Source organism: Chrysemys picta, chromosome 14 (genome assembly GCF_011386835.1).
Source record: "Chrysemys picta bellii isolate R12L10 chromosome 14, ASM1138683v2, whole genome shotgun sequence".
Taxonomy (NCBI): Eukaryota; Metazoa; Chordata; order Testudines; family Emydidae; genus Chrysemys; species Chrysemys picta.
Genome location: NC_088804.1, coordinates 40,479,642 through 40,505,011, shown reverse-complemented (window position 1 = coordinate 40,505,011; position 25,370 = coordinate 40,479,642). Strand labels below are relative to the sequence as shown.

The following is a 25,370-nucleotide window of genomic DNA, read 5'->3' as shown; positions in this document are numbered from 1 at the left end:
CAGCCCCCTGCCTTCACTAGCAGGACCAAGTACTTATTTTGCCCCAGATCCCCAAGTGGTCCCCTCAAGGATTGAACTCACAACCCTGGGTTTAGCAAGCCAATGCTCAAACCACTGAGCTATCCCTCCCCCCCTTAGATTGATAGAAGTCATCTAACCTAGCAAGTTATTATTTATTATTAGTTGAGTGGTTATAAGACCACACCAGATCCTATTGTGTGTGTACCTGTACATGCACATGTGCGCACACATACACACAGTAATAAACAGTCTCTGGCTGCAAACTCCCAGCAAAATTGGGGCGTGGGTGTGTGTATGCAGTGCAGGAAAGAAGAAGAAAGAAAAACATCTGACAAATTCCATGGAGTCTGGGAGTTTCTGTGAAAATATTGGAATATATTTGAAAAGATTAATTAGGTATGATTTTACAGTACCACCCCATATTTTCATCTCATACTTTATTTAACAATATTAAAGAGGCACTTTAATAGCACACATACGACATAATAAAAAGGCATTTCTTGCTCTCTTTTTCCTCTCTGACAAAATATCAAAATAAAAACTTTTGACATAACACATTGCACCCAAGGTAAATTACCTACAATAGTTTTTTATACAATACAAAGGACAGTAAAGATACATATTAACAGGATAAAGCCTCTTTTTTCCCTTTTAAAACTAAAAAAAAAATTTTTTTTTGCAGGACAGACGCAAAGTACTCTATTTGTTCATATCACATCAGTGCATTACTTCACCTCCTTGACTTGGGAGTATTTCAATAGTATTTAAGTATCTTCCATGTCCTCATTTGCACCTGAGATTTCTTTCTGGTTCAAAGTTCAGTTGTATACCTGCTCGATAACATGACATAACCTTTTTAACACTATGGAGTACCAGCATACAGGATGTTATAAAAAGTTTTATTTTCCTGCTTTGATTTCTTTTACAGGTCACTGCTACTTCCTATCTGTTCCCTTTTCTTTTTAAATCAAGGAAGTCTGTATTCACATTACAAAATAAAAATAGCACCAGTAACTGCATAGTAAAAAGCTGATACCTATTTAGCTACTAAGTCAATACAGTAAGATAGTTTAGAAGTTATACCGTTATGGTCACTTGGACAGTACTATTCTGGTCTGGTAATTTGGCACAGTTTTATCCGTGAAACAAAAAAAGTTTGTCACAAATGTCAAGGTGCAGTTCGCTAGCGTTATTCTCATTTTTCATGCATTTACATAATCTACAGTGGTCAAATAATGGCATCAATGTTTGAAACACTACAATAGGCCCACGCAGCAAGCAAGCTAGTTCGTTATTTTCTTGGCAACATAGAAACAAATTCTTAGGAATGGCTGTCAAAATAGGTGGCACTTGATTCTTAATTTAATTTTTTTTTAATTTATCATGTCGTAGGCCAGTTCCCAATTTAATGAATTGTACAGGATTATTTGTGCAAAATCTTTTAAAAAAATTGCTTTCTACAGTGTACTGCACCTTCTGAATAAGACGTCTATGGAATGAAGTTCATCTCTTCAAGTACTTTGTACAAAGATAACACAGAAGCAGTCTCAAAAGGGTCTGAGATTTGCAAGTATCCTTATAACCTCAGCACTTCTGCAATAAAGCAATTGCTCTTGACGATTCAGTCTGCCCAAAGCGATTACAATTTCAGTTCATGAAAATCATCAGCAACATCAAAGTTCTAGCATTTGCATGATAAATCAGGTGAATTAAAGTAGATTAGTAGACACAAAGCAAACTATTTCACAGAGACTGCAGTGCAAGTTCATTTAAACTAGACAGAAAAATCACGCTACACAAACGAATTTAATGCTTTGATAATTTTTCCCTTGCAAACCCCATGAAAGCAGCTGAGGATCACCATAAGTCACTTTCATAAATTACTCTGAAGTATCTCTTCTTAAAGGAATTTTAAAGCTCGTTAATTTCTGTCCAAACAGTTGGCTTAGGAGATTGTTCTGGGATTCGGCTGTCCTGTAATTGTGAGAGTCAGCAGGTTTAGCACCTTGGACAGCTCTGTGCCTGTTTAAAGAGCTGTGTAGGGACGTGGCGGGGCCTTTGGCTAGGAGATGGTGAAAGGTTTTCCCCAGGATGTCCTTCTTATGTTTCAGGTCTCCATTGGAATGACGGTTAGTCACCTTCTTCTGATTGTAGGTGTCCAGCGCCATCTTTTTCAGCTGGTTGCCAACTCCTGACATTCTGGGCTTGGGGATCAGTTTGTTGCAGTGCATTTCCCTCTTCCCGGGGGAAAGGGCAGAAGCCTCGTTGTTAGTCCATTCGGCTCTTTTGAGCTCTCCAGCCCCGTCGCTCCTCCCAGGGCCCGGTGTTCGGGCTTTCTTCTTCTTCCCATCTCCCTCAATGTTCTCCCTAGACGCTGAGCTGCCTTTGTGACTCGAAGACTTGTGCTCTTTTCGCTTCTTTGGGTGCAGCTTGCCCGGCCCGTTCAGAGCCGGCTTGTCCAAGGATTTACCTGGATCCGAGTGGCCGTGTTTCACAGGGTTGGCCACTCCCTCAGCTTTGAGTTGACTTGAGAGTTTGTTTTGATTGCATCCTATTTCTCTGTCGCTGGCACTGGCATTGCCATCTTTGGCACAGACACCTGTCTCAGGCATGGCTTTTTCTTTTAGTGAGCAGGGTTTCTGAATCTCCTCTGTGCTGCCCAGATTACCAGTTGCAGCGGAGGCAGCTTCGCCACTCACTTGACTGCCTGCGGTTTTCTTCTGAGGGGCTGAATCTTTGGCAGCCCTGTTTAGAACAGGTGATGATGTCTTGTCCTTCAGAGGCAGAGAGGGGTAGGCGGACTCTGAATAATTGGACTTGGATGCAATTTCCCTAGGAGCATCATCTACATTTGGGCTGCTCCACAATGTTTTATGAGCGTCCTTGGCCAGTGGAGCTTCTACTTTTGGTGCAGAAATTTCTGGGATTTTCTTAGCTAGTTTGAGGCAAGGGATCTCGTCGACAGGCTCTTCTCGTGAACTGGGATTGTCCAATATCCCCACCAGGTGTTCTCTTTGATTGCCCGTGGTTGGTTTTTCTTGGCCATCTGCATGCCCATGTTTCTCAGTGAGATGAGGTGGAGATAGCTTTCCATCCGTGGCCTGGTTATGAGCTAAATTAGAAAGGTCCATACGAAATTCAGAAGAGTCCAGGAAAGGAAGAGACTTCCCATCAAAGGCTCCTTTGTCTAGTTCTTCAATGGAAAGCATCGTGGTGTAACTGAGCTCTGGATCACTCACGACAGCCTGGGGCAGAGAAGGAGACAGGCAAGGGGGCGGCGGGAGGGTATTGAACTGAGATTTTTCCATTTCAGCCAGGAGGTCTTTGAAGTCACCCACGAGGTCTTCTGTTTTCACAGAGGTTTGGGGCAAAGTTGCTCCAGGGTCATCACCTGTTTCAGGGCAGGACTCACTGGGAGATGGTAAAGGCACATCAGCTAGCTGTAGATCATTACTATGGTCAAGGTGCATCGGTGGGTTGTGTGGATCCAAGCTGCCATGGTGTGTGAGCTTCCTTTTCTTGCGTGGTGGCATGTCCTCCCTTGGATAATTTTCCTCTTTGATTTTCTCATTGCCATCCTTGGAGGAGATGCCAGGCCTCATGACCCCTCTGAATTTGAAAGTCTTGTTGCTTCCCGCCAGGTGCTTCTCCATGTGCCTGTCGTACTGTTCTTTCTTAGAGAAGGTGTAGTTGCACATGCTGCATATGAACGACTTTTTGATGACATGCATGACGTCCGCGCAGAGCTCACATGCATACAGCGTGGTGTGCTTGATCTCCGGCTCCTCTGCTATCCCATGATCTTGACTCAGGTGGCTTCGAAGCTCTTTGGTTTCCGGATAGAACATTGGGCACTTGTGGCACAAGTAAATCTTCTGTAAGCTGTGCACCACTAAGTGGCGCTGGAGCTTGAAGGGCTTGGGAAATTGTTTTCCACAGTGATGGCAATCTCTGGAAGGATCCTTGCAGTCCGGATGCATGGGGACAGCTTTTTGAGTGCTTTCACCTTTTGGCATATTGTCTGGAGATGGACTGGCAGACCCTTTGGAAGAGCTGGAGGCGAAGGAAGCTGGTTTAATTCTGACACTACTTTCCAAGGCGTCTTTAGTTATCTTTGCCTCTTGGTTGGGGGGTGGCTCTTTTAGGCTCTTGTTCTCTTTGCTGGCAAGGTGTTTGCTGGCGGAATCCACCAGCTTGGATGACTTGCTTGGTTTCCGATACATGATGGTATTCAGGAAGTGGGTGACCGCAGCGTTGTCCTCGCTGAAGCAGGTGGGCAGACCCATCGTTGATTTCTGAGCCTGACCTTTCCGAGCGAACTGCGTGGCGTGCTCTCTGAGATGCTCGTTGTACATCCAGACATCGGAAATCTCCTTCAGGCACATTCCGCAGGCCCACAGGCCAGCTTTGTTTTTTGCATGCTTCTCTTTTAAATGGTCCCTCAATTGCTCCCTTGAGCTGAATTTGCGCTGGACACACATATAGCAGGTAGGTGGAGGGGAAGGGTTATGGGTGAGTTTGTGAAAGTCCAGTTCCCCTAAGGTGAGAAACCACTGGAAACACACTTTGCATTTGTATTGTTTATCCTTAGACTTGATGTTCATATCGTTGCGATTTTTGCCTGGCTTCCCATCTTCTAGCTTATTTTTGCTGTGTTTGTTATGCTGGCTTGGCTTCTGCTTGAAACACACCAGGCTTTCATCCAAATGGCCAGGATTATCTTTGCAAGGGCTGAAAAAGCACATGTCCTGCATCTTGAACTTTGCACTCAACATCTCAATGTCAATCGTATGAAACTCAGGTGAACCTTGGTCCTCATTGATCTTGCTGTTGAAGGATTCCTCTTCCAGCTCTGGGGGTTCTGGGCTAGTTTCTGCTATTGAATGTTCATTTTCAAGCTCCGTAGGGGACTTGAACAGTATTTCATCAGCAGGAAGATTTTCTGCCTCCTTTTCAAGACTTCCCCAAATGTTCAAGTTCGGGATGTTTTCCATCTGGTTGTTTTGGCAGAGGAAGGTTAACATGTTATCATCCTCCAGGTCAATGACCTCCTTCCTTTGGCTGTTTTTCTCATAATCTGGCTGCAGTGCAATATTTGTGGAAGCGTTGGAGCTGGCATCACACCCCTTGGGCTTACTGCTGTGACACATGTTTAGCATCAAGGCATCGTCAATGGAGATGGTTTCATATTCACAAGGATCGTCCCTGGTGACACAGAAAGAGCTGGTTTCACTGAGGTCTGAAGCCAGCCGGATGGGAAAGAAGTCTATGGCACGCACTGGCCCGACATTTGCATCAGTGACAGGTTTGGGTTTCTTGGTTCGTTTCCCATACACACGCGTGCACTTCCTCCGGGTGAACTGGTTGTCCCTTGGAAACAGCTGTGCAAATGTGACGTCATCATCAAATAAACCCTGCAGGTCTGGCTCAGTTGCATCACCAGTGCAGGACTCCTTTCTCTGTAGCAACTCTCCCTTTCGCCAGGGCTTTGACTCTGCCAAACAAGGGCTGTCATCAGAAGCACTTTCCAACATGCCTTTAGTGGGATCCTTGTTGGCCGTTTCAGATTCACACGTTTCTAACGACAGATCTGGTCTGGAAGGACTCAAGGGATGCCCGAAGGCACTACTATGATTCCCATGATTGCTCTCTCCCAAGGAATTCTCACGTTCTTTCACATTTGTGCCAACACCATCATCAAGCTGTTCTTTGCATACCTTGCTCAACCCCTTCTCCACTTGCTTCATGAACCCACTTGCCCATTTCTCTTTGGCCTGTGCCTTTTCTCCTTGACTTGGATCTTCCATCTGCTTTTGACAGCTCACGGGGACCTTTAGTGACTCCTGTCTGTCTGTCTCCATGGAAGAGATGACCCAATCACCCACTTCATCTGCATGCTTAACTATGCAAGGTGACCGTTTTGCTGTGTGAGACTGCTGGGGCGAGCATGGCCTGTCTTGTTCCTCTGCTGAGATGCAGCTGCCTGGCTCAGCCAAGTCTTCAATCACATTTGACAGACTGGAGTTGATTCTACTGGAAACAACATTGGAAGGACCATCAACAGCATTCTTCTCCAGGTCGGACAATCCATTGACTTCACTTTCATTGGGAAACATCTTTACTTTCCTTCTTGCTTTTCTACTTAGTTTCTTCTCTAAATTTCTATTTAACCCCCCAGGATCTTTGCTTTGGCTTCTTCTGCCTTTTCCCCGTTTATTTGGTTGCTTTCTAGGACCGGGTTTTTCTGTCACTGATTCATCCAATCCCCCTGTATCTGAGCTATGAGATTCTGTCTTTGTTTCTTTACTCAGAATATCTGTGTGATGACGTTCATGGCACACTTCAAGCGATATGACACTGAGGTCACTGAGCACTCTACTAACTACTTCTTGCATTTGTGCATTGGGCTCCTTCTCTTGACCTGCACATGTTTTCTTGGAGACATGTCCAACAGCGCTGGTTGGCATTTGTGTGTTATTCATTCTCTCTTTGGCAGTGGCCTTTATGCTTTTCCTAGAGACTTTCTTGGACATTTTAGATGTTTTCTCCAGCAGATTCAAACTGAACTTTGAAGTTTTGCTCGGCAGCAGTGTGCCGTCATTTTTCGTCCGATGCTTTACAGCTTTGTGTCTGGTCAATCCTGGTTTGGATCTAAAAGATGCTGAACAAATATCACAAGTGACTTGGAGGCCATTTTCTTTCTTTTCTTTCAGATGCCCATTTCTGGATGCATTTGGGATATTTTTAAACATGCCACTCTCCTCTTCTTGCTCCATGGTATTTAACATACAACTGCTGTCTCCTCCAGTACTCTCAGCGCCATGGCTTTCCGAGTCATCTCCTTTTGAATTATTTTCTCTATTATCCACATTTTTGGAGGGGTCACTAGGTCTCATCTCCGGCACCTCTGTAAACTGGTGGACCTCTTGATCAACAGGGCCAGAATCTGCTGTCCTTTCAAAGGCAGTACTTACAACAGTTGGGATCTGTGGAATGACAAAGCTATTGCACGCGGCCTCTGGCTCATTTTGATGTTTATTTCCATTATAATGGCACTTTTTAAGCTCCTTTTCTTGATTTAAGTTTACCTCTCCGTCTCTTTCTCCAACTGGTGAAAGATTAGTGGGCTGCGTTGAGTAATCTTTGGTTTCTGGTGTGGGCTGACAAGCATGGATGCCCTGCAGAGGCATTGACTGAGAATTAATAATCATGTCTGTGACGGTGCATGTCTTGCTTCCTTTATAAAGAGGGCATAACAGCTCAGCACAAGTGCTTTCTGGCAGCCCATCATGAATGTCATTTTGATCCAAAGGTGGCATGCAGGGAAGAATACAGTCGTTCATTTGCAATTTCTGGGGGCTTTCGATCTCCAAACCAGAAACTGCCAGCTCACCGGGGCATTGTGGAACATGAGGTTCTGCTGGTCCTTCTTTTTCAGACTGCCCAAAATGATTTAGAACGTCTTCGGCAAGACAATGACGAATGTTTCCAATAGCATCCAAAGGTGCGGGAGCAGTGGTGTTGCATTGCGGAAGAGTGGGTTGAAAGACACGTGTGTCTTTCCATTTTCCTTGCTCTAAAGGATTTTGCGTGGAACCGCAAACTAGATTTTTCTCTGAGTCAGAGTTGAACCTTTTTACAATAAATGAACTTGACTGAGTCTCTGTGTCAAGCACAGGGGCCGTGTATCTATCCTCTTCCGAGAGCTGCACACTGAAGTCCGAGAACTCTACCTTTTCATTATTACTGTTCTGCAAATATTGGTGGTGAGAAAAGCTAGTTTGCAAAGGCAAACTGGCCAGAGAGTCCTCTTTGGAGTGACAAGTGTCAAGGGCCTGCTTTTGCTTTCCACTGCCGTCTTCAGGAAGCTGAGCATTTACGGAATAGATGTTAGTTTCATGCAATACATTATATTCCTGGTGAAGATCTTCAGAAGGATTCAAAGAGCTAACGGGACCCAAAGACGCACTGCAAGGAAGCTGTGTCTCATGTCCCGCCTGATTATTGGCTGACCCTATGCATTTGGTTTTTATGGTGCATGACAACTGCATTTGATGACTAGCTCCCTCAGACCAAGCATTACATTCAGCAGTGCTTACGTTTAGTGTCTCTGTCAGTGCATTGCCTAATGTTTCTTTCTCAAACAAACTATGGCTTAAATAGGATTGTCTGTGGTTTTTAAATGCCAAGGTTGCTTTGTTTTTATCTTGCTCCTGCTCCGCCACAATCTGATCAGCTTTCTTTACCTGCCCTAGCAATGGGGTTACCGTTGCGCTGCTGCATGGTGAGAGGTTATTATGCTCTTGTGATACGCCATCTGCACAGATATTAATGTCACTCGGCTCGGAACATTCATCCGCTAAGTGCTGCAGCTCCGTTACATCATTGTGCGGCTTGTGGTTTGCAAATGTGGATTGCTCTGCAGTGTAGGTGTCTGTTTCCTTGCACGATTCCAGCTGTTCACCTGCCTCTGGAAAAACTCCAGTTGCTTCTGATGTGGTAGCCGTGCTCTCTGCTTCTCCTCCCGTGGGCTCGTTCCCCTCTACACATGCATGAACACATGCTGAATTCTCGCCTTCCTCTTCCTGCTCAGACTGGATATTGGCATTTGAAGGTTGGTGGTTGGCAGAGAGCAGTATTGGGAAGCATGGCATCATCAGCTCTTCTTCATTATTCTTGACTGTCCGGGCAACAAACAGTTGGAGCTGCTGTAATGGGTTCGCTGTAGTTTCTTGGGAGGCTAGCACCTTTTCTGTACCACAATCAGTCTCTTTGGACACACTCAGTATATCGAATAATAATGCTTTCCGGTTGCTAGCCTTGTCAAAGGGCCCTGGGGTTTGGTAGACTGCAGGATCCTTATTTTCTTCAGTCTCTTCCAATAAAACAGGTCCATTGTCGTCACCTTCAAAGTGCACTGAGCTTTTTAGCACTTTGGGTGACTCGGCTTTGTCTAAAGGTCTTTCTTCTGAGTCCAGGTCATTTGTGGCATGAGAAGACAAAGCGAGATCCAAGGTGGGGACCCGATCTTCCTGAAACCCAAATTCAGATTTCAGATTTGGAACCTGGCTGCTGAAAGATTCCAGCTCTGGAGGCTCATCAAAGGTTTTATCCATTTTCCCTGGCTCGGAAAACCCGTCAGCTCCGTGTTTACTTGGCAGGGATGGAAAAATATCGTGTTTCTTTAGTTCAGCTGCCTCTAGAGTTTTAGGGAACAAGGTATCAGTAACCATGGCAGGGCTTTTTATCATATGGCCTGTGTAGATTGGAGCCTCTAATTTGTCTGGCATGCATGAATCAGGGATAACCTGGGAAGGTTCATTCTCCATCTCTCTGGAGTCACTTTCCTTGGAAGTTTCTGCACCCTTCAGAGCTTCCGGGAACTTATCGCAGGCCTCTTTGGAACAGAAATGATCTACAGAGATTGAATCTTCAGCAGCTGGTGTACACATGCTTGATTCTAAAGAATTAAACGCTGCTGGGCAGGGCCAAGAATCCTGGTGGTTCTTATAGTTCCCATCTATGTTGGGAACTGTAGGCTTCTCATTCACTAAACTTTGGCCCACACAGACTTTTGTGGAAAGAAGGTTTGTATTCCCCAGGGCATCTGTAAAGAACAAACCCTTTTCATTCCCTGTCTCTTGATCCATGCGTATAGGTGAAAACTGGTCAGTTGCTTTTCTCAGCTGTGTGCCGATGTGTTGCTCAGATTTCTGATGGACGTCGGATGCCTCATTATTTAATTTGCTGGTTTGCAGCTGACTTTCCAGTTCCGTAACTAATCGCTTGATCTCCAGTTCATCATCTGATATATTGTTCATAAAAGCTACATTATAATCTCCAATCCTATCTGACAAAGGTAAAGACATTTGATTGTGCGTTATGGCTCCCGCATCGGGGAATTTCTTAGCTAATGGCTTTTCCACCGAAAGGGTATGAAACTGACCAATGTCTTCCGACAAAATTGGAGACACTTCCTCCATTAGACCCCAGTCCTTCTCTTGAAGAAACGGAGGATACTGCTGCTCAAACGACATTGTTTTGCTGGGTGGATTGCATCCATATGGGACATAATTGTCCTTACTTGTGACGACGCTGTCGTATAATGGAGTATCAAACTCAGCTACGGGAAGTTCTCCGAATATTGAAGAGGAGTCAAAGCCAAGAGGGGAAGACACTTTGGTCTGCTGATTTTCTGAGGCAAAGGGGGTGAAATCAGAGTGCTTCTGCTCAAATGAACTGGTGCTAATGTCATCCTGGCATAAGAACATATTGTCAATGTGTGAGGCCCTCAGGGCTGGAGGCTTTGAGAACAGGTTAGGATCATAGCGACTGGATAGGTCTTTGTGGTCATAAAGTGGGTTGTCAGTGCTCACATAGGTATCGGGTCCTTTGATGGCTAGCATCATTCCAACAGGATCCCCATTGTAACAGCCGACTGGAGCAGCATAATCTTTATGGTCCTCACAAAGTCCATGTTCCTTTAAGTACTTGATTCCAGCAGGCGAATAGGTAGCGCTCACCTGTCCAGGGCTGGCATCAGTACCAATGTGAGAGGGAGGAATTAACTCTTCTGTATGGTAAGGGAGGGTGTCCTCATTATAAGCAGCAAACGGACGCCTCTCACTGGTCATTGTCAAATCAGTGGAATCATGAGCATCTGGCTTAGGTCTCGCAATCTCACCTGCATGGCTAGTGGCTCCTTTCTGCTCCTCTGCATCCTCCTCACAGTAAAGGCTGACGGGACTCTTGTTGAAGGCGTCTCTGCTGTGACGTTGTTTTTCTTTGCTTTCTGGTGAGCTTTCCTCGTTCCTATAACCTGCCGGAGAACTGTGTGACCTATCGCTGTGACGTGTCGTGGAGCCAGTCAGCAAAAATTTGGCTGAGCCAAACCTCCTTGTCCCTCTGGAAAAGCCCGCTTTGGTTTTACTGCTCGTCTTTAGAGTCTCTTTATCAAGAAGGTTCAGCGGGTTCCTTGGAAGTGGTGTGAGGTGCTCAGAACTATCTGGGTATCTTCTGTCCTGGACGCTTTCCTTCTCATTGTCAGAGTCGGCCCTTTCAGTGCTTGGGGGGCTAGCGCCGGTTTCACTGGACAGGCTAGTGCTACGATTGCTGCCAGTGGACGATCGGCTGCTTCGCCTTCGGATTCTGGCTGCAACGCCATCTTTCTTTATTGCTTCATTGCTTGGGGCCCGCCTGTGCTCCTGACCCTCTCTCTTTGGGCTATAGGTCCAGGTTGGCTCTTTCTCTTTGGCCGTCTCACCTCTCCCTGAGCGCCTCTTGCTAAAGCTGCGCTTGGTCCGCCCGTTCAACGCGGACCCCAGCTTCTTTCTGCCGTGCAGCTTGGCATACGCCACCCCTTCGTCATCTGAATCCGACATGTACTCGTACTCACTGAATTTACTGTCCTGGGCTGCCGGCAGCAGCCTCTCGGTGGCTCTGGAGACCGGCGTGTTCTTCTCGCTCTTCGCATGCAGCTTGTGCAGCTTGTTTTTCTGCTGCACGATTTTATGAATGAGCTCCTTGCTCCACGTGCCGCTCCTTGGCTTCCGCTTTTTCACGTCCTTCATTGAGAACTGCAGCAGCTTGGGGTTCTTATTGACAGGCCCTGGGGTGGTACCACTTGGCCTGATTTCACTCTTCAGATAAGCATCCTCACTAAGGCTTCTGGGCTGGTTTTTATCAGAGTCAGGTTTGGTCACAGTCACTGGAGCAACAGAGCCGCCATCACCCTTCCTCCCCGTCTTCAGCTTGGTATTCTTGTCCGGCTGTGCTTTATCAGTCGTCACCCGATTTGCAGCCTTGCTCTGAGCCAGCTCCTTGACACTGGATTTCTCCAGCCTTTTGTTCCCTCGGTCTGTGAACTTGCCTGCCAGTCTCCTCTTAGGAACATGCTGTGTCCCCGATGCTCTGCTCTGAGCCTGCTCTCCGCTGGGATGATCCTCTTCATAGTAACAGAGGGCTTTCGACTGACTCGCTGGCTTCTCGTCCTTCCCCGCGTGCTTCAGTTTGTTCTCCGAGGCTGGGCCATCCTTCACCTTGTGCGGCACCCCGCTGCCTGGGCCCTTCACCGACGTGAGTTCCTCATCAGCAAACACATCTATGAAGCTACTGTCAATCTCGGGGTTATCGGACTGATACTCCAGCCCATTCAGTGCTTCCGTGATCAGACTATCCAGCTTGGCATCATCGATTTCTAAGTCGGAAGCAGTAAGTGGCAAGGAATTTGTGGTTAGCCCATGAAATATATGGCCTTTCAGCGGGTCCTCCTTTGCCTCCCCTCTGCCTTCCCCGTCTAAGAGGAAATTGACAGGCTTGTTTAACGCGAGCAGGTGCGAATGAGTGTCAGGAGAAAGCGAAGGCCCTGGCCTGGCTTGGGAGTGTTTCGTGGACTCTGGGGGGAGCTGCTTCCTGGCCTCGGCCCCCCTGGGAGCGTCTCTCATCTCGCCCTGGAAAGCCGCGTGCGAGCCGCAGAACTGGCGGTGTTCCAGGAAGGAGGAGAGGTTGCTGTAGTTCTGGTCACACTGTTTGCAGGTCAGCAGCACGTCCAGCTGGTCCAGGCTTGCACTGCTCAGCGAGTTCGCCAGCAGGTGATGGGAGGAGTAAGGCGGGGGAGGTGGCTCCCCCTCGAAGGCATCCAGGCAGCCCTTGGCCATGTCGACATCTGGCTTGTGGAACTGGGTCTCCGGGAGGCATTTGAGAAGGTGCTCGTCCTTTGGGGCGTCCAGGGGGAAGTGGAAGGGCTTGATGGAGTCTGGCGGGTGGTAGTGGAGTGAGCTGGAGTTCAGGATGTCCGAGGGGTGGCAGGGATGGTGAAAGAAGGGTGCTGGGGTAAGTGTTGCAGACAGCTGGCTGTCTTCGAAGCTGTGGTTGACCGGGCTACTGGACATAGGCGAGAGAGAAGAACACGTGCTGCTGCAGGTGGGGTTGGGGACAGGTGATGGGAGCGGAGACTCGCACGGTGAAGCAGCCACCAAGGCCGACGGCGGCAGAGACAACGTCGGATTGGGAGAGCTCCTGGAGGTGGCCGGTGGCACCGTTTGGTTCATGCCGAAGAAGAGGGCTTTGCTCCTGGAGTCGCATGTGGGAGACCCGGTGTCCTTCCCACCTTCAAAGGAGAAAGCGTTCGTTGAGCCGCAGCTCTGCCGAGTGGGGTCCCTCCTTTGCACCACGAGACCCTCCCCTGCCAGGAGCTTCTGGCTGTGATACCTGGAGGTGCCTTTCTGCAGACTGCTGCCCCCTGGCCATTGCGAGGTGCCCAGGGGGAATGGGAATTTCTGGCTGGTGAGCTGTCTGGATAGTTCTATCCTGTTCTGGCTGGGCACTGCGGAGGTGAGATGTATTTGCTGCCAAGGCATCCTGGAGTTTTTCTGCACGTGCTGCCTCTGCTCAGGACTGGACTGGCACTCGAATGAGAACTGACTTCCAACAGGGTTTGAATAAGGTGCTGAAGTCGGGTCCACGGGAGAGAACGCCTTACTGGCTCCATCCCAGGCTTGCAAGAGCCGGGGGTGGGCTTGAGGTGTACTGGGCATGCTTTTCTCAAAAGGCACCGATCCTGTGCTTATGCCGCTCGCCGGGGAATCGCAATAAACTTTGTTCTGAAAGTGCACTTGGGGGAGAGAGTTCTGTGGCATATTCCTTCGAAGAGAGCTACCTTGGGTCAGTATCCTTTGACTAGGTCCATTGTCTTTCAGTGAAGGCTGCCCCTTACTCACTGGCTTTGGCATACTAGTCGCATGTAAACTAGGTGGGAAAACGGACTGGTTTTCTTGGAAAGTGCTTGGAGTTTGGTCGATAGCACCAGAAGAAGAGAGAGCACCATTGAGCTCACTGGAATGCTGGTTCCTTCCTTTGTAGCAAGGCAGAGGGGACTGCTGCTGGACCCCTGGGGCCGGGGAATGTAGGAACTGAGCTGGCTGAGAAGACAGGCCATATGTCCTGCCGTCTGGGGCTACGGTTTCGTAGGAGCCGTTGCTCAGAGCCTCCTCTTGCCAGTCCCTGGAGGAAGAATGAAAGCCGAAAGCACCATGAATCACCTGGTTAGTTGCCAGTGAAACATCCATATAATCTTGGCTGGTAGTGTCATTATGGAAAGGATCCTTTGCTACATCATGCAGCGGCTGGAAGGGGTATTGAAATGGCAAGGAGCCCAAACAGTGCGTGCTGGCTTTGCCACTCTCGGGGAAGGGGCATGGTTTCGGAGCAGAGATACCATAGCTAGCACCCGGGAAGTTTTTGTCCGGTGAAGGCCAAGACTTATTCCCATTTGCCTGGAACTCTAAATAGTGTAACTGCCCGTTAGTGCCAGGGCTTTTGTGGGGGAGGCCAGCCGACGGCTGTCCTTTCCCGCTGTGGTTCTGGCGTGCGGCAGCTGGCGTGTGTGAGGTATAGTTGCCGGAGGTAAGGCTGGAGGAGACCTCCGGGAAGCACTGGGTGAAGCTCAGGTCCTCTTGCTCGAGCTCCGCCTCCCTCTCGGGGATGCTGGGCACGTGGAATCGGTAGCTTCCCGAGTTGGGTCCTCGGCTGACTTCTGGCTTCTTGGGCGGGGTGACCTTCTGCTGGGGGTAGGCGATGCCAATGGTGGGGTTCGACCGAGAGTTGCTAATGCTGAGCCTGTAGAGCTGGTGGTGACTGCGCTCCCCTTTCCCAGACCGCCTGTTCTTATCCCTCACTCGGCTCTTCCCCGGGGGAGACGGCGGGCTCCCCTTGATGCTGCCCCATGGGACATCGCTGCAAAACTTGGGCTTGTTGTGGAGGGACTTGAAGTCGATCTTGCCCGCTTGCTGCGGCCTGATCACAGCTTCCCGTTGGCTGTGGGGCTCTTTGTCCTTGACGTTGGGAAAGTGGGACCCGCTCTCGGTCCCTTTGGGCAAGCACAGCTCCGAGGTGTCCAGGGAGCTACCGTTAAACTCCCCGTCACCTTTCCCACTGAAACGTTCAAAGGCAAAATCTTTGTCTTGATCTTTGGAGCTGGACTCAGTATCACTGACGGCATAAACATGCTGGGTCTCTCCTGTCATGATACCGAGGGGTAGGGCTAGAAGGCACTCGTTTCCCTTACATCTGTGGGATTAGATCCTTCCTTCACGAGCATGGTCTCTTGGTGGTAGGTGGCTAGGATGAGGCTTGGTTAAATAGGCAGGGGTGCGCCACTCCCACATCTATCCTGGTTACTGGGCAGGTCTTGCTGGTAAAGAGCACCTGGGATTCGCCTCATGCTTCCAGATGGGACCTACAATAGAGAAAAACCCCAATGAGTCTAAGGAGGACAACGGACATGGGCATGTCTAATAGCACGGAGCAAGGGGAAGCCACAGCTCAGATGGGGGCTGGATTCTCCCGTCCTGCGCCCTGTGGAGTCAGCCATGCCTGGGCACAGAGTGAGTGTTGAATGCTACTATCCTGATTTGTCAGTGTTTGACCCCCGCCCCCTGCACAGATGTGAATGATGGCACAAGGAGCCAGGTGGGATGGATCAGGCCCCTCGGGGAGTGTATTTCACCCGTATCTTTCCAGGGAAGTTTTTGGGCAGCCTGACTTCTAGCTAACCGGAGATGGATGACATTTCTACGGCAGAAGAAAGCAGTTTGGCTCCTATACCTGTGGGCACCTGGGAGCAGAGTGATCAGAACATCGGCTTGGGGAAGAACCTCATGCAGGATTTCAGAGAAATTCCTCTGACAGGCTTCTCTCCCCGATTGCAAACGCCCCGCAAACATCCAGCTTTGCAGAGGACGTTCTCAGCCTTTTTGGCAACGCACGCTAAGGGAGGCATCTTTTCTTCCCTTGGAAGCTATTTCTCTGGGCTTATTAGCAACGTAAGCGGAAAAAGATGACAGAAGGGCTCCACCTATGGATTACTGGCCTTGATGGGCAGGGGCAGGCTCTGCACTTTGGCATTCCTTTGACGATGTCCTGGAAACAGAGAGCCCACCTTTCCCTATGCCCGTCCCAGCCCCTGCTCTCCAGCTCCCCCTTTGACATTCTCCCTTTGACTCCCCTCCGCTTCCCACAACTGCAGCTCCTGCGCTACCCCAGCCTTTGAGACAGGAGCTTTGGGTTTCCCCAAGGGCGGTGATCATATCGCTGGGGGAGCCACCTCTCCTCCATTTGGGGAGGCTGGGTGTGCCTGGACTGTGGCCCCACCCCGAGGCCTGTCCTCGCCCGGCTCCCTCCCCCGAGGACCCCCCGCCCGCTTCTCATGCCTCTTCCTCCGAGGCCCCCCCGGCCGCCACTCACGCGTCTTCACCTCCTCTCCGAGGCCCCCCACCTGCCTAGCCATGTACATCTCTTCACCCCATGCGGGCAGAGCAGGGATGGGAAGAGGCGGACTAAGGGCAGGGCCTTGGGGCAGAGCGCGGGTATGGCCATGGCCCAGGCGCCCTTTTGGCAGGCTGGCTGTTTGGGAAGGCTTAGCCTCCCCTGGCCTCTGATACCCACCGCCCACGCTGCTCCCCCATCTCAGCTCTTTAGTTCAGCTGTCCAAGCACAGTGACACATACCATAACGGAGCTTGGAGGGACCATTAAAAAAAAAATTAACCTAAGAACCCCACTGAATGACCATGTTTTCTGGCTTCTGCTAAGGTGAGAACCATTTACTGATAACAGGATGCACTACATTACAGGGCCATTTCTGCTAAAGCATCCTCTTGACAACACTTTACCAATTGTATGTTGTGCTTTATACCAAAATCATTTCACCCACCATGGACTAAATCAGTGTAATGAAAAGTTCCTGCCCCAAAGAGCTTACACTCTAACATCCACTGGATCAGCCCTCTGTGCCACGGTTCTCAACAACCGGTCCGTGGACTGGTGCCGGTCCCTGACACAGTTTAGGAAGGCAGCAAGCCAGTCAAAAAGGTCGAGAAATGCTAGACTAGCGGATCGTGAGGGTCCCTTCTGGACTTAAAGTCTATCAGTCTATGAAATGCAGCCACTTGTGGGGTAGAACACAATAGGTCAACAGCACACAGCAACACTTAACAGCATCGGCCATGAAGGACAGAATGCTGTAACCCATTGAAGCTGCAGGCGGAAATGAGACAGTTGAAATTTGGCCAGCCTTGATCACCCCTGCTCTTGCAAAAAGCACCCCGGGATTTTTAATTAACGGCTCGTAGGACAAATGATCCCGCCAGCAGCGCAGTGTCCCCTAGCAGCATGCTGGGAACTCAGACTCAGAGCGAAACGCACTCGAAGCTTTACCACGGCGCTCTCCCATGCAGGCCCTGGCCAGCTCTGACCTTGCTTAGCTTAGGAGAGCTAGGGAGGCTGGTACGCAATGTTACAAGGGAGAAAAAATCTCTTATCGCCGGTCAAGTCAAAATAAACATCTAGGATGAAACGTTCTGTGTCACCATGACCAACATGCCCAGGGCTCTGCTCCAGCAGGTGAGCTGGAGAAATCTCTAGGAAAGCAAGAGAGGTTAGCAAGGCTCTGGGGGTGTCGATTACCGTCGCAGGCAAATTATGGTCTCGATAATTCCTTCCTGAGTCCAAAGGCTGCTTTCAGTGACTCACCGGGTGGCAGATTTCTGGAGTGCTTTACGTCAGGGCTTTATTCACTCTTCTGATAACACATTGATGCTGCGGTAATGCCTAGCGACCACAGCCAGACAGGACCCCTTTGGGCTGGACACCGTATAAACGTGTAATGAAAAGTTCCTGCCCCAAAGAGCTTACACTCTAAGGCTAGGTCCACACTCCCCGCCTGATTTGGCGGGTAGAGATCGATCTTCTGGGGTCGATTTATCGCGTCTCATCTGGACGATCCCAGAAGCGCTCCCCCGTCGACTGCGGAACTCCTGCTCGCCGAGAGGAGGAAGCGCTGTCGACGGGGGAGCTTGCCTGCGCCGCGTGGACCCGCAGTAAGTAAACTTAGTTCGATCTAGGAAACATCGACTTCAGCTACGCTATTCTCGTAGCTGAAGTTGCGTTTCCTAGATCGATCCCCCGCCCCAGTGTGGACCAAGCGTAAAATCCACTGGATCAGCCCTCTGTGCCCGATGTAGCTGGGGACGGGGGATGGGGCACAAATGCCCCTCATGACTTGCAGGCGCAGGCCCAATCCTAAAGCTCTACTTAAGGCATGTCTGCACTGGAGCTTGTAATTTCCAATTCTCGGAGACATACCCGTGCTAGCTCTGGCTGAACTAGTGTGCTAAAAATAGCAGGATAGCCATGGTGGCACGAGCGGTGGGAGGGGCTAGCTGCCCCAAATACGCCTGTAGACCTAGGCTTTGAGATTCACTGCCGTGGGTCTCTGCTCGCTATCGAGATGTATCCGTAAACAGTCATCCCAACCGTTGGGAATCCCCGCACATTCAGTGCAGAAGGAATTCAGTTGCTGCAGTGGCTCCCCCCACCCACGAGGGCTTCGATTAGGGAAGGAGGTTCTGAATCAGCAAGATTGAACCTCTGAAACTGACTGAATAATCCAAGCCATGTCGCCTGAGTTAGCCCCATGTAAATCCAGAGCAACTCCCCTGCTTCACACCTTGTGTCGTTGGTTACACCGGTCAGGAGTGGGTGTGGCACGGTGAGCGGAGGATTGTGATTGGTGGCCTGTTCCATGCTCTGTGCTTGGATGCACAAAGTCCAAGGTGGGAGGGAATCAAGCCTGAAATTCTGCATTTACACTGCTGCGACTGGCTGAATCACTTGCTCCAGGGGTAAAAAAGGTGCATTTCCAATCAATTTAGCTCAGTGCAATTAGCGTAACATGGTTTAAAAAAACCAACACTTGGGCAGCGTCCACCCACACCTTTACAAAGGTGTTTTCCGCCTCAAGTGAACTGGTAATTCGCTTGAGATAAAGAGCTTTAAGCTTCACTCAACTCAGTTGTCAAACACACCTTTTTACCCCACAGGCAGGATCCTGGGAATCTTGGCCTAAGTCTTCTAAAGAGGGTGCATGTGGGTTTGAAAATTTGGGCACCACCCGGACAGACAAATACAGGATATCTATTTATGAGAACTAGGTAGCTAAATAAAGTTATGTCCTCCAGGCCTAGGAAACCACAACGCGACGCTACTTTCTGTCACAGGCACAGCCAGCATGAGTATCACCAAAAGATGTGGTCAGAGATATCTGGATAATGGGGCAGATAAAAAACAATCCCACAACCAGGAAACATGTGTCTGGGGCCACCGCAGATGGCACGGAGGACATCTCACCAGGCTCGGGGGACAAAGGCCATGAAGTTATGATATGTGCTGAGCAAAGATCCAACATCTTCAGTCTGATGGAGATGGCTGAAGCAGGGTAGCCCTTTGCTCTCCTAGCAAGGACCAGGTATGAGATTGTTGCAAAGGGACACGCACCTGATTACAGCCAGATCCATTTTGGAATAGAGGATTTGCCAAGCCAGATCAGAGCTTTGGACCAGCAAGGCCAGTATCCTGTCCCTAGCAGTCGCCAATTCCTGATGCCAGAGGAAGGCAAAAAACCCAAAACAAAGCAAAACACCCACTGAACTGAAAAACCAGCACCAAGACTCTTTTAAGGCCAGGTCTACACTACGGACTTGTCACTTGGGGGCATGAAGAGCCTCAGGCTATGTCTATACTAGGAGTGCTTTACCTGCATACTATACTTACAGTCCCATGACATTCTCTTTATTTTTTATATTTTTCCACTGAGGGATGGGGGAATTTGTGTTACTTCATTTTATCCTGCCCCTGGGGGTGAGCCCACCCTGCACTCACTCCACAGCAGTAGCTCCTGTCCCATGCACCTGGGGCCAACTCCCCAGGCTGGGTGTTGAGACATGGGCACAGGGTCACCCCTCTCTCAGGACACATCTGAATGAGCGGCGCTGTGGCTCTGTGCACCAGGTCGCAAAACCAGAATGGAGAGATGGGCCCAGCCCCGTAGGACAGGAGCAGCACCAGATGCCACGGTGGGGTGAGTGTCTCATTTTACGTTATTTTGAGTTCTTTTGAGTTTTATTTTGAATTATTTTGGATTTGCAAAAAACACAGGGCTCTCATTATACTGGCAAAGCACCTCTCGTGAGGACACTGCTAGATCGGTGGGACCTGGATTGTAAAGCCACCCGCCATGAACCCACTGCATCTGCACAAGGGGAGTCTGCCGGCACAGCTACGTCACTCCGGACGACACCTCATCACACCCCTGGCTGACAAGCTATGTTAGCTGAAGCTCGTAGCGTAGATCTGGCCTTGGTCAGGCAGCGAGGGAAGCACAAGGCAGTGAGCGTTTGTGATATGGGCCAGGGGCAGTCTTCACTCCTTTCTCCTGCAGACTGTACACTCAGTGCAGCAGGGACTGCATCTTTAGATGCGCCTAGAAAGAGCCTAGTACTGTCTAAATAATATATAATAAAAAAGATCAATGATCGCTTCTGAGTGGCAAGGCCCGTTATATTTGCCAGGGAGAACAGCTAAATAGGCTACTTTGGATTCCCAAAGGCGTTGAACTGAGGGTTGCAGTTTTACCCCTTTTATATTTTTTGAAGGGTTTCCATTTGTTTCCTTTAGCCTGCGATCAATGATCCCGCCTCCCTCGCCCTCACAGATTTGATTCACCTGGCCTCCCAAACGGTCTCTTGGAAAGGGAGCCCAGAATGAATCCAACTACATTTCAAGTGTTTGTTTGCAGTGGAAGGGGCATGACATGGGACTAAAACTTTTTCTCAGAAACACCGGCCAATCAACCAACCAACTAGCCAACTGGCAACATGTAGAGGTTCACATCAGCATCTTTCATGTCTACGTGCAATTACACCAACTCGCCAGAAGAGGGCTTCTGGCTCTATGGCAGCTTTGTGATGGTTCTAGGAATGTCTTCTGATTTGAGTTTAACTTGGTAAACATTTCATTATGAGTTACTCTGGGTTTCCAGGTTTTCTTGACTCGTATAGGCCCTTTTATTCTGCTGCCTATCCTTCAGACTTGGGGACAGCATGACTGCATGTAAGACAGGTGTCTGGCAAGGCTACGTGCTTATATGTCATAGCTTGCTCCTTGCCCAGGATTTGACTTTGGTAGCCATCTCTCTCCTCTGTCATCTTTTTTCACCGTCATGAAGGGCCAATTTCCCAGTAGAGTTTTTAAGGTTTTAGGGCCACCTCCTACCCTTTAGCTGAGATCCGCAAAAACGAGTAAAGAATTCACCGCATGACATACAATCAGAATTTCAAGCCACTAAACATGAAACAAGAATCAAACACGATTTTTTAAAAAGGAAACTGTCAGCTCAATTGGGCCCCAAATTGAAGTGTTGTAAAAACAAATGTGCACAGTCATTTCAACACATTTCTTTCCAATTCTTTCTTTTTCAATCCCACTGAAAGCAAATGTTTTTAAAAATTAACATTCCTCTGCCGTCTTTCCGAACACTGCAGCATTGGAATAGTGCATGGAATTGCCAAAGGGAAACTGACGAGAAACTGGCTGAGGGTTAGAGGAGGGCGGTAGTGGAATTGATCCGTTTACATGGCCAAGGGAACAAAAAGAAACCAAAAATTACTGAAAAGTAAAGTAGCTGATTAACGTTCTTTCATGTTTAATAACCCAAGATATTAATTGTAACATTGGTGAGGAGATCAGATGTTTAAAATCTTTTGATTTGACTTGACAGGATTCCTATACGCCACTGAATCGTGTAGCTTTCCCCTATATGGCACTAACTAGACAATCCTGTATGGAAGAGAGCTGAATAGAAAATGAGAACTTCTGCAGCACCTTTAGACCATAGTAGTTAGTTTAATGGAAACAACCTGAAGATAAGGGTGCACATTTTAATAGTGAGGGTAATTAACCCTTGGAACAGTTACACCCACTCCATCACGTGAAGATTTTAAATGGAGATTGGATGTCTTTCTATAGGATATACTCCAAACTCAACCACAAATTATGGGCTAGGTACAAGAATCGCTGGGTGAAGTTCTACGGCCTATGTTCTGCACGAGGTCAGCCTAGTTGATCAGAGTGGTCCCTTCCACTCTTAAAATCTATGAATGAAAAATAATCCTAGGACAGAATTCTAGTTGTTCTGTGGGTCAGAACAACCTCCTGGAGGGAATTTCAATGTTGATCGGGTTTTGGAGTCATTTCTATAAAACTCTATTGGTTTTATCCCTATTCGGTTCGACAGGGACTCTTCCACAAAGGAAGAGGAAGAGGTTTTGCACACACAGCTGCTAGCACAGAACAGCAGCGACGCTGCAGCGCTATAAGCAATGGGACAGGCTGGCAGCAGAGGCTCGGCTGGGTTTGTACGGGCACTGCTAGCCTGTGCTGCTGTGGCTTCACGGCTATTTGTAGTGAGCTGCCTCGGTCAAAGCGAGTTCGGGTACGTCCACACAGGCTGCAGGCACCCCTGTGATTGCAGGCTAGGCACCCCTGTGATTGCAGGCTAGGCACCCCTCTCACAGGGGTTGGTCCTGCTTTGAGCAGGGGGTTGGACTAGCTGACCTCCTGAGGTCCCTTCCAACCTTAATCTTCTATGATCGCCAACGCCCAACACCTTTCAGCACCCACCGGGTCTGTCCCTCGGTCAGGGGCGGCTCTATGTATTTTGCTGCCCCAGGCATGGCAGGCAGGCAGCTTTTGGTGACGCGCCTGTGGGAGGTCCGCTGGTAACGCGGATTCGGCAGCATGCCTGCGGGAGGTCCGCCGGTCCTGCGGCTTCGGTGTACCCGCTGCCGAATTACCGCCGAAGCTGCGGGACCAGCGGATCTCCCGCAGGCATGCCGCCGAAGGCTCCCTGACTGCCGCCCTGCCAGCGACCAGCAGGTCGCCCCTCGCGGCTTGCCGTCCCAGGCACACGCTTGGTGCGCTGGTGCCTGGAGCTGCCTCTGCCCTCAGTACTCTTGCCGTCCTGTGACCAAATCCTGCCCTGAATACATCTGGGCTGCCCCTAAGAGGAGCAGAGCTTGTCCTCTAGAATTCAAGCCCCCTGTTGCCAAGATCCCACACGTGGCTCAGAATCCAAGTGTAAGAGCAGTTGAGGCCAGGAATCTTCCCAGGATATTTACCACCTGGGGATGTATGTGAATCTGCAGCAGCACTTTTACCTCCCCAAATGCATTTGAGGACAAAAATCTGCAAGCCCAATCCCCGCTCAGCCTAGCCCTGCCGCCTGCAGGTGTGCATAGGACTCGTGGGGAGGGGGAAACACCCCACAACATCTCCAGCTCATCGCATTAGAGAACAATCCTGCTAAGAGGAAGAAACCTAACATCATGCCCAGTCTTCCCTGGGAATGGTGGAGGGCCTCAGCAGCCTTGTTCGGGGCTGATGCCAAGGAGACAGGGTTGTAGGGCCAGATCCTTTTTGACCCCTATTGAGAGCTGTGCCTGCTGACAGAGCGCCCGGGGTGCACTCGTGGTCACATGTGCAATTCTTTTCAGAGGCACTTTGAGCAGCTAGGACAGAAGGTGCCATAGGGGTGCAAAGCAGCAGCCCTATTGAAACTGCTTCCAAGGGCAGCCGAGCGATCAGACACGAGACAGTGACTTGCTTCGCCAAGGACGAGAGAATCAGTCAACCACACGGCTGGGGGAGGCTTCACCGAGGCCTGCAGCGGTGGGTTGCTCCTCACTCTCGATTGCGTGGCTCTATGATCCATCTGTTTATCTACCTGCCTATCAATCCAGACGCTGCCAATAGACACTGCCATTCTACAATTCCTCTGTGGTTTCACACTCCGCTAAGCAAAATGAATCCCAGACTGATACGGCCAGAGCCCTATCTCTCCTGCCCCTGCCGAACTAGCCAAAGTTAACACACAGCCCTTCGGCATGCATGGATTCCACGTTCACAACAATGCGCCACTTATGCTGACTGAAGCCCCGGCCGTAAAGCCTGTTTACTGCTGTTTAAATTTGCACAGGCTCCTTGCCAAGAGAAAAGAACCAGGGCCAGAGCTAGTTACATTATCACAGTCGTGCTCAGTGAGCCACATAAAGGAGCCATTTTTGAAGGAAAGGCTCACTTGTGTATCCTAAAAACTGCAACATTTGCATCGCAGGGGCCTGAATTAACTGTTGCATTATTGCTGGGAGCCAGTAGAAAGAACTGCCAAACGTCCTGCCCGGGCAGCCTGGCTCAAAGGTCCAGCAGTTTAAAAATAAACAAAGCCAGTGGCGTGTGGAACTGTCCTATTAATAAAGGGAAAAACCCACAAAAACGATGTGCTCAAGGCAACCATGGAAACAGTGTGCTTGCAAGGGACCTGAGAGGAGATGCTGTCCCCGCGCAGGAGGAGGAGAGACTTGTGGGGAAGGGGCTGGAGTTGGACCCAAGAAAGCTGGATTTAATTTCTAGCTCAATCTTCCTGTGTGACCTTGGGCAAGTCACTTAGGTCTTTCTGTGCCTCAGTTTCCCATCTGTACACTAGAAGAAGAATAATACATCCTTTGCCTGTCTTGTCTAGTTAGGTTTAGAGGTACACAGAGGTCTTCCAGGGGGTACGTCAACTCATCTAGATCAGTGTTTGTCAACCTTGGGGTTGTGAATCCCCAGGGGGTTCTGGGACAGGTTTAGGGGGGGCTCACAAGTGCAGGGCCAGAATTAGGGATGGCAAGCAGGGCAATTGCCGGGGGCCCGGTGCCATAGGGGGCCTGGCGAAGCTAAGTTACATGCTTCAGCCCCAGCTGGCGGGGCTCGGGCTTCAGGGGTACAATAGCTTAGAAAGGCTGAGAACCACTGATTTAGATGGTAAGCTCTTAAGGGAAGTGACCGTATCTTCCTATGTGTCTGTACAGCACCCAGCACACTGGGTCCTGGATCTCACTGGAACCTCTAGACACTACCATGATATTAACAAGCATTAGCGTGCTCTAGCCAGTCCTGCAATCACTTTGGATTTTATTTTAAATGCTAATCTAGATGCTAGAGATTGGAGCCTCCAGAGGCCGAGGTCCCGTATGCCCAGGAAGGCCCCAGCACATAACACATGCAGTCTGCTCCCTGGGGGGGGCACTGGCTGGGGGGGCCATTTTGGATGAAAATGGCCAGTTTATGCAACTAGCTCTCCTTGCACATGCAGTTGGTGGATTTGTTTGCATGGTGGCAACAGACAGATGAGCACAGCAGGACACACTTTAGGAATAGGTCAGTCCAACATTTTACTGATTGGCCATTTGAAAAAGTTGTGTGTTTTGTTTTAAAGGGACACTCTCTAAGCAACTGTTCACACTCAGTACTGTAGCGTCTGGTGATACAAGACAAAAACCAGCTTGAAAAAAAATTACCTCCTGTGTTACTGAAAACAGAGAATGAAATGGAAATGGGAAGATTTTCTAAGAATATGCTTATAACCACCTATGCTGGCTGTTTGCTCTTTTACATTTCGCTCAGCTGGGACTGGGC

The 25,370-nt window shown here is 49.3% G+C and overlaps 1 protein-coding gene across 2 annotated transcripts in view; it reads right to left on the bottom strand.

The window, feature by feature from the left end:
* Positions 1–375: 375 nt before the first annotated feature.
* ZNF469 (zinc finger protein 469) overlaps positions 376–25,370 on the bottom strand; it is a 104,732-nt gene continuing 79,737 nt past the window's right edge. For both annotated transcript variants that reach the window (XM_042852095.2, XM_008168643.4), the window contains one exon: positions 376–15,256. In XM_042852095.2, coding sequence (XP_042708029.2) covers positions 1,902–15,044 — 13,143 coding nt within the window. In that variant the 5' untranslated portion in view covers positions 15,045–15,256 and the 3' untranslated portion in view covers positions 376–1,901. The remainder of the gene's footprint in view (positions 15,257–25,370) is intronic.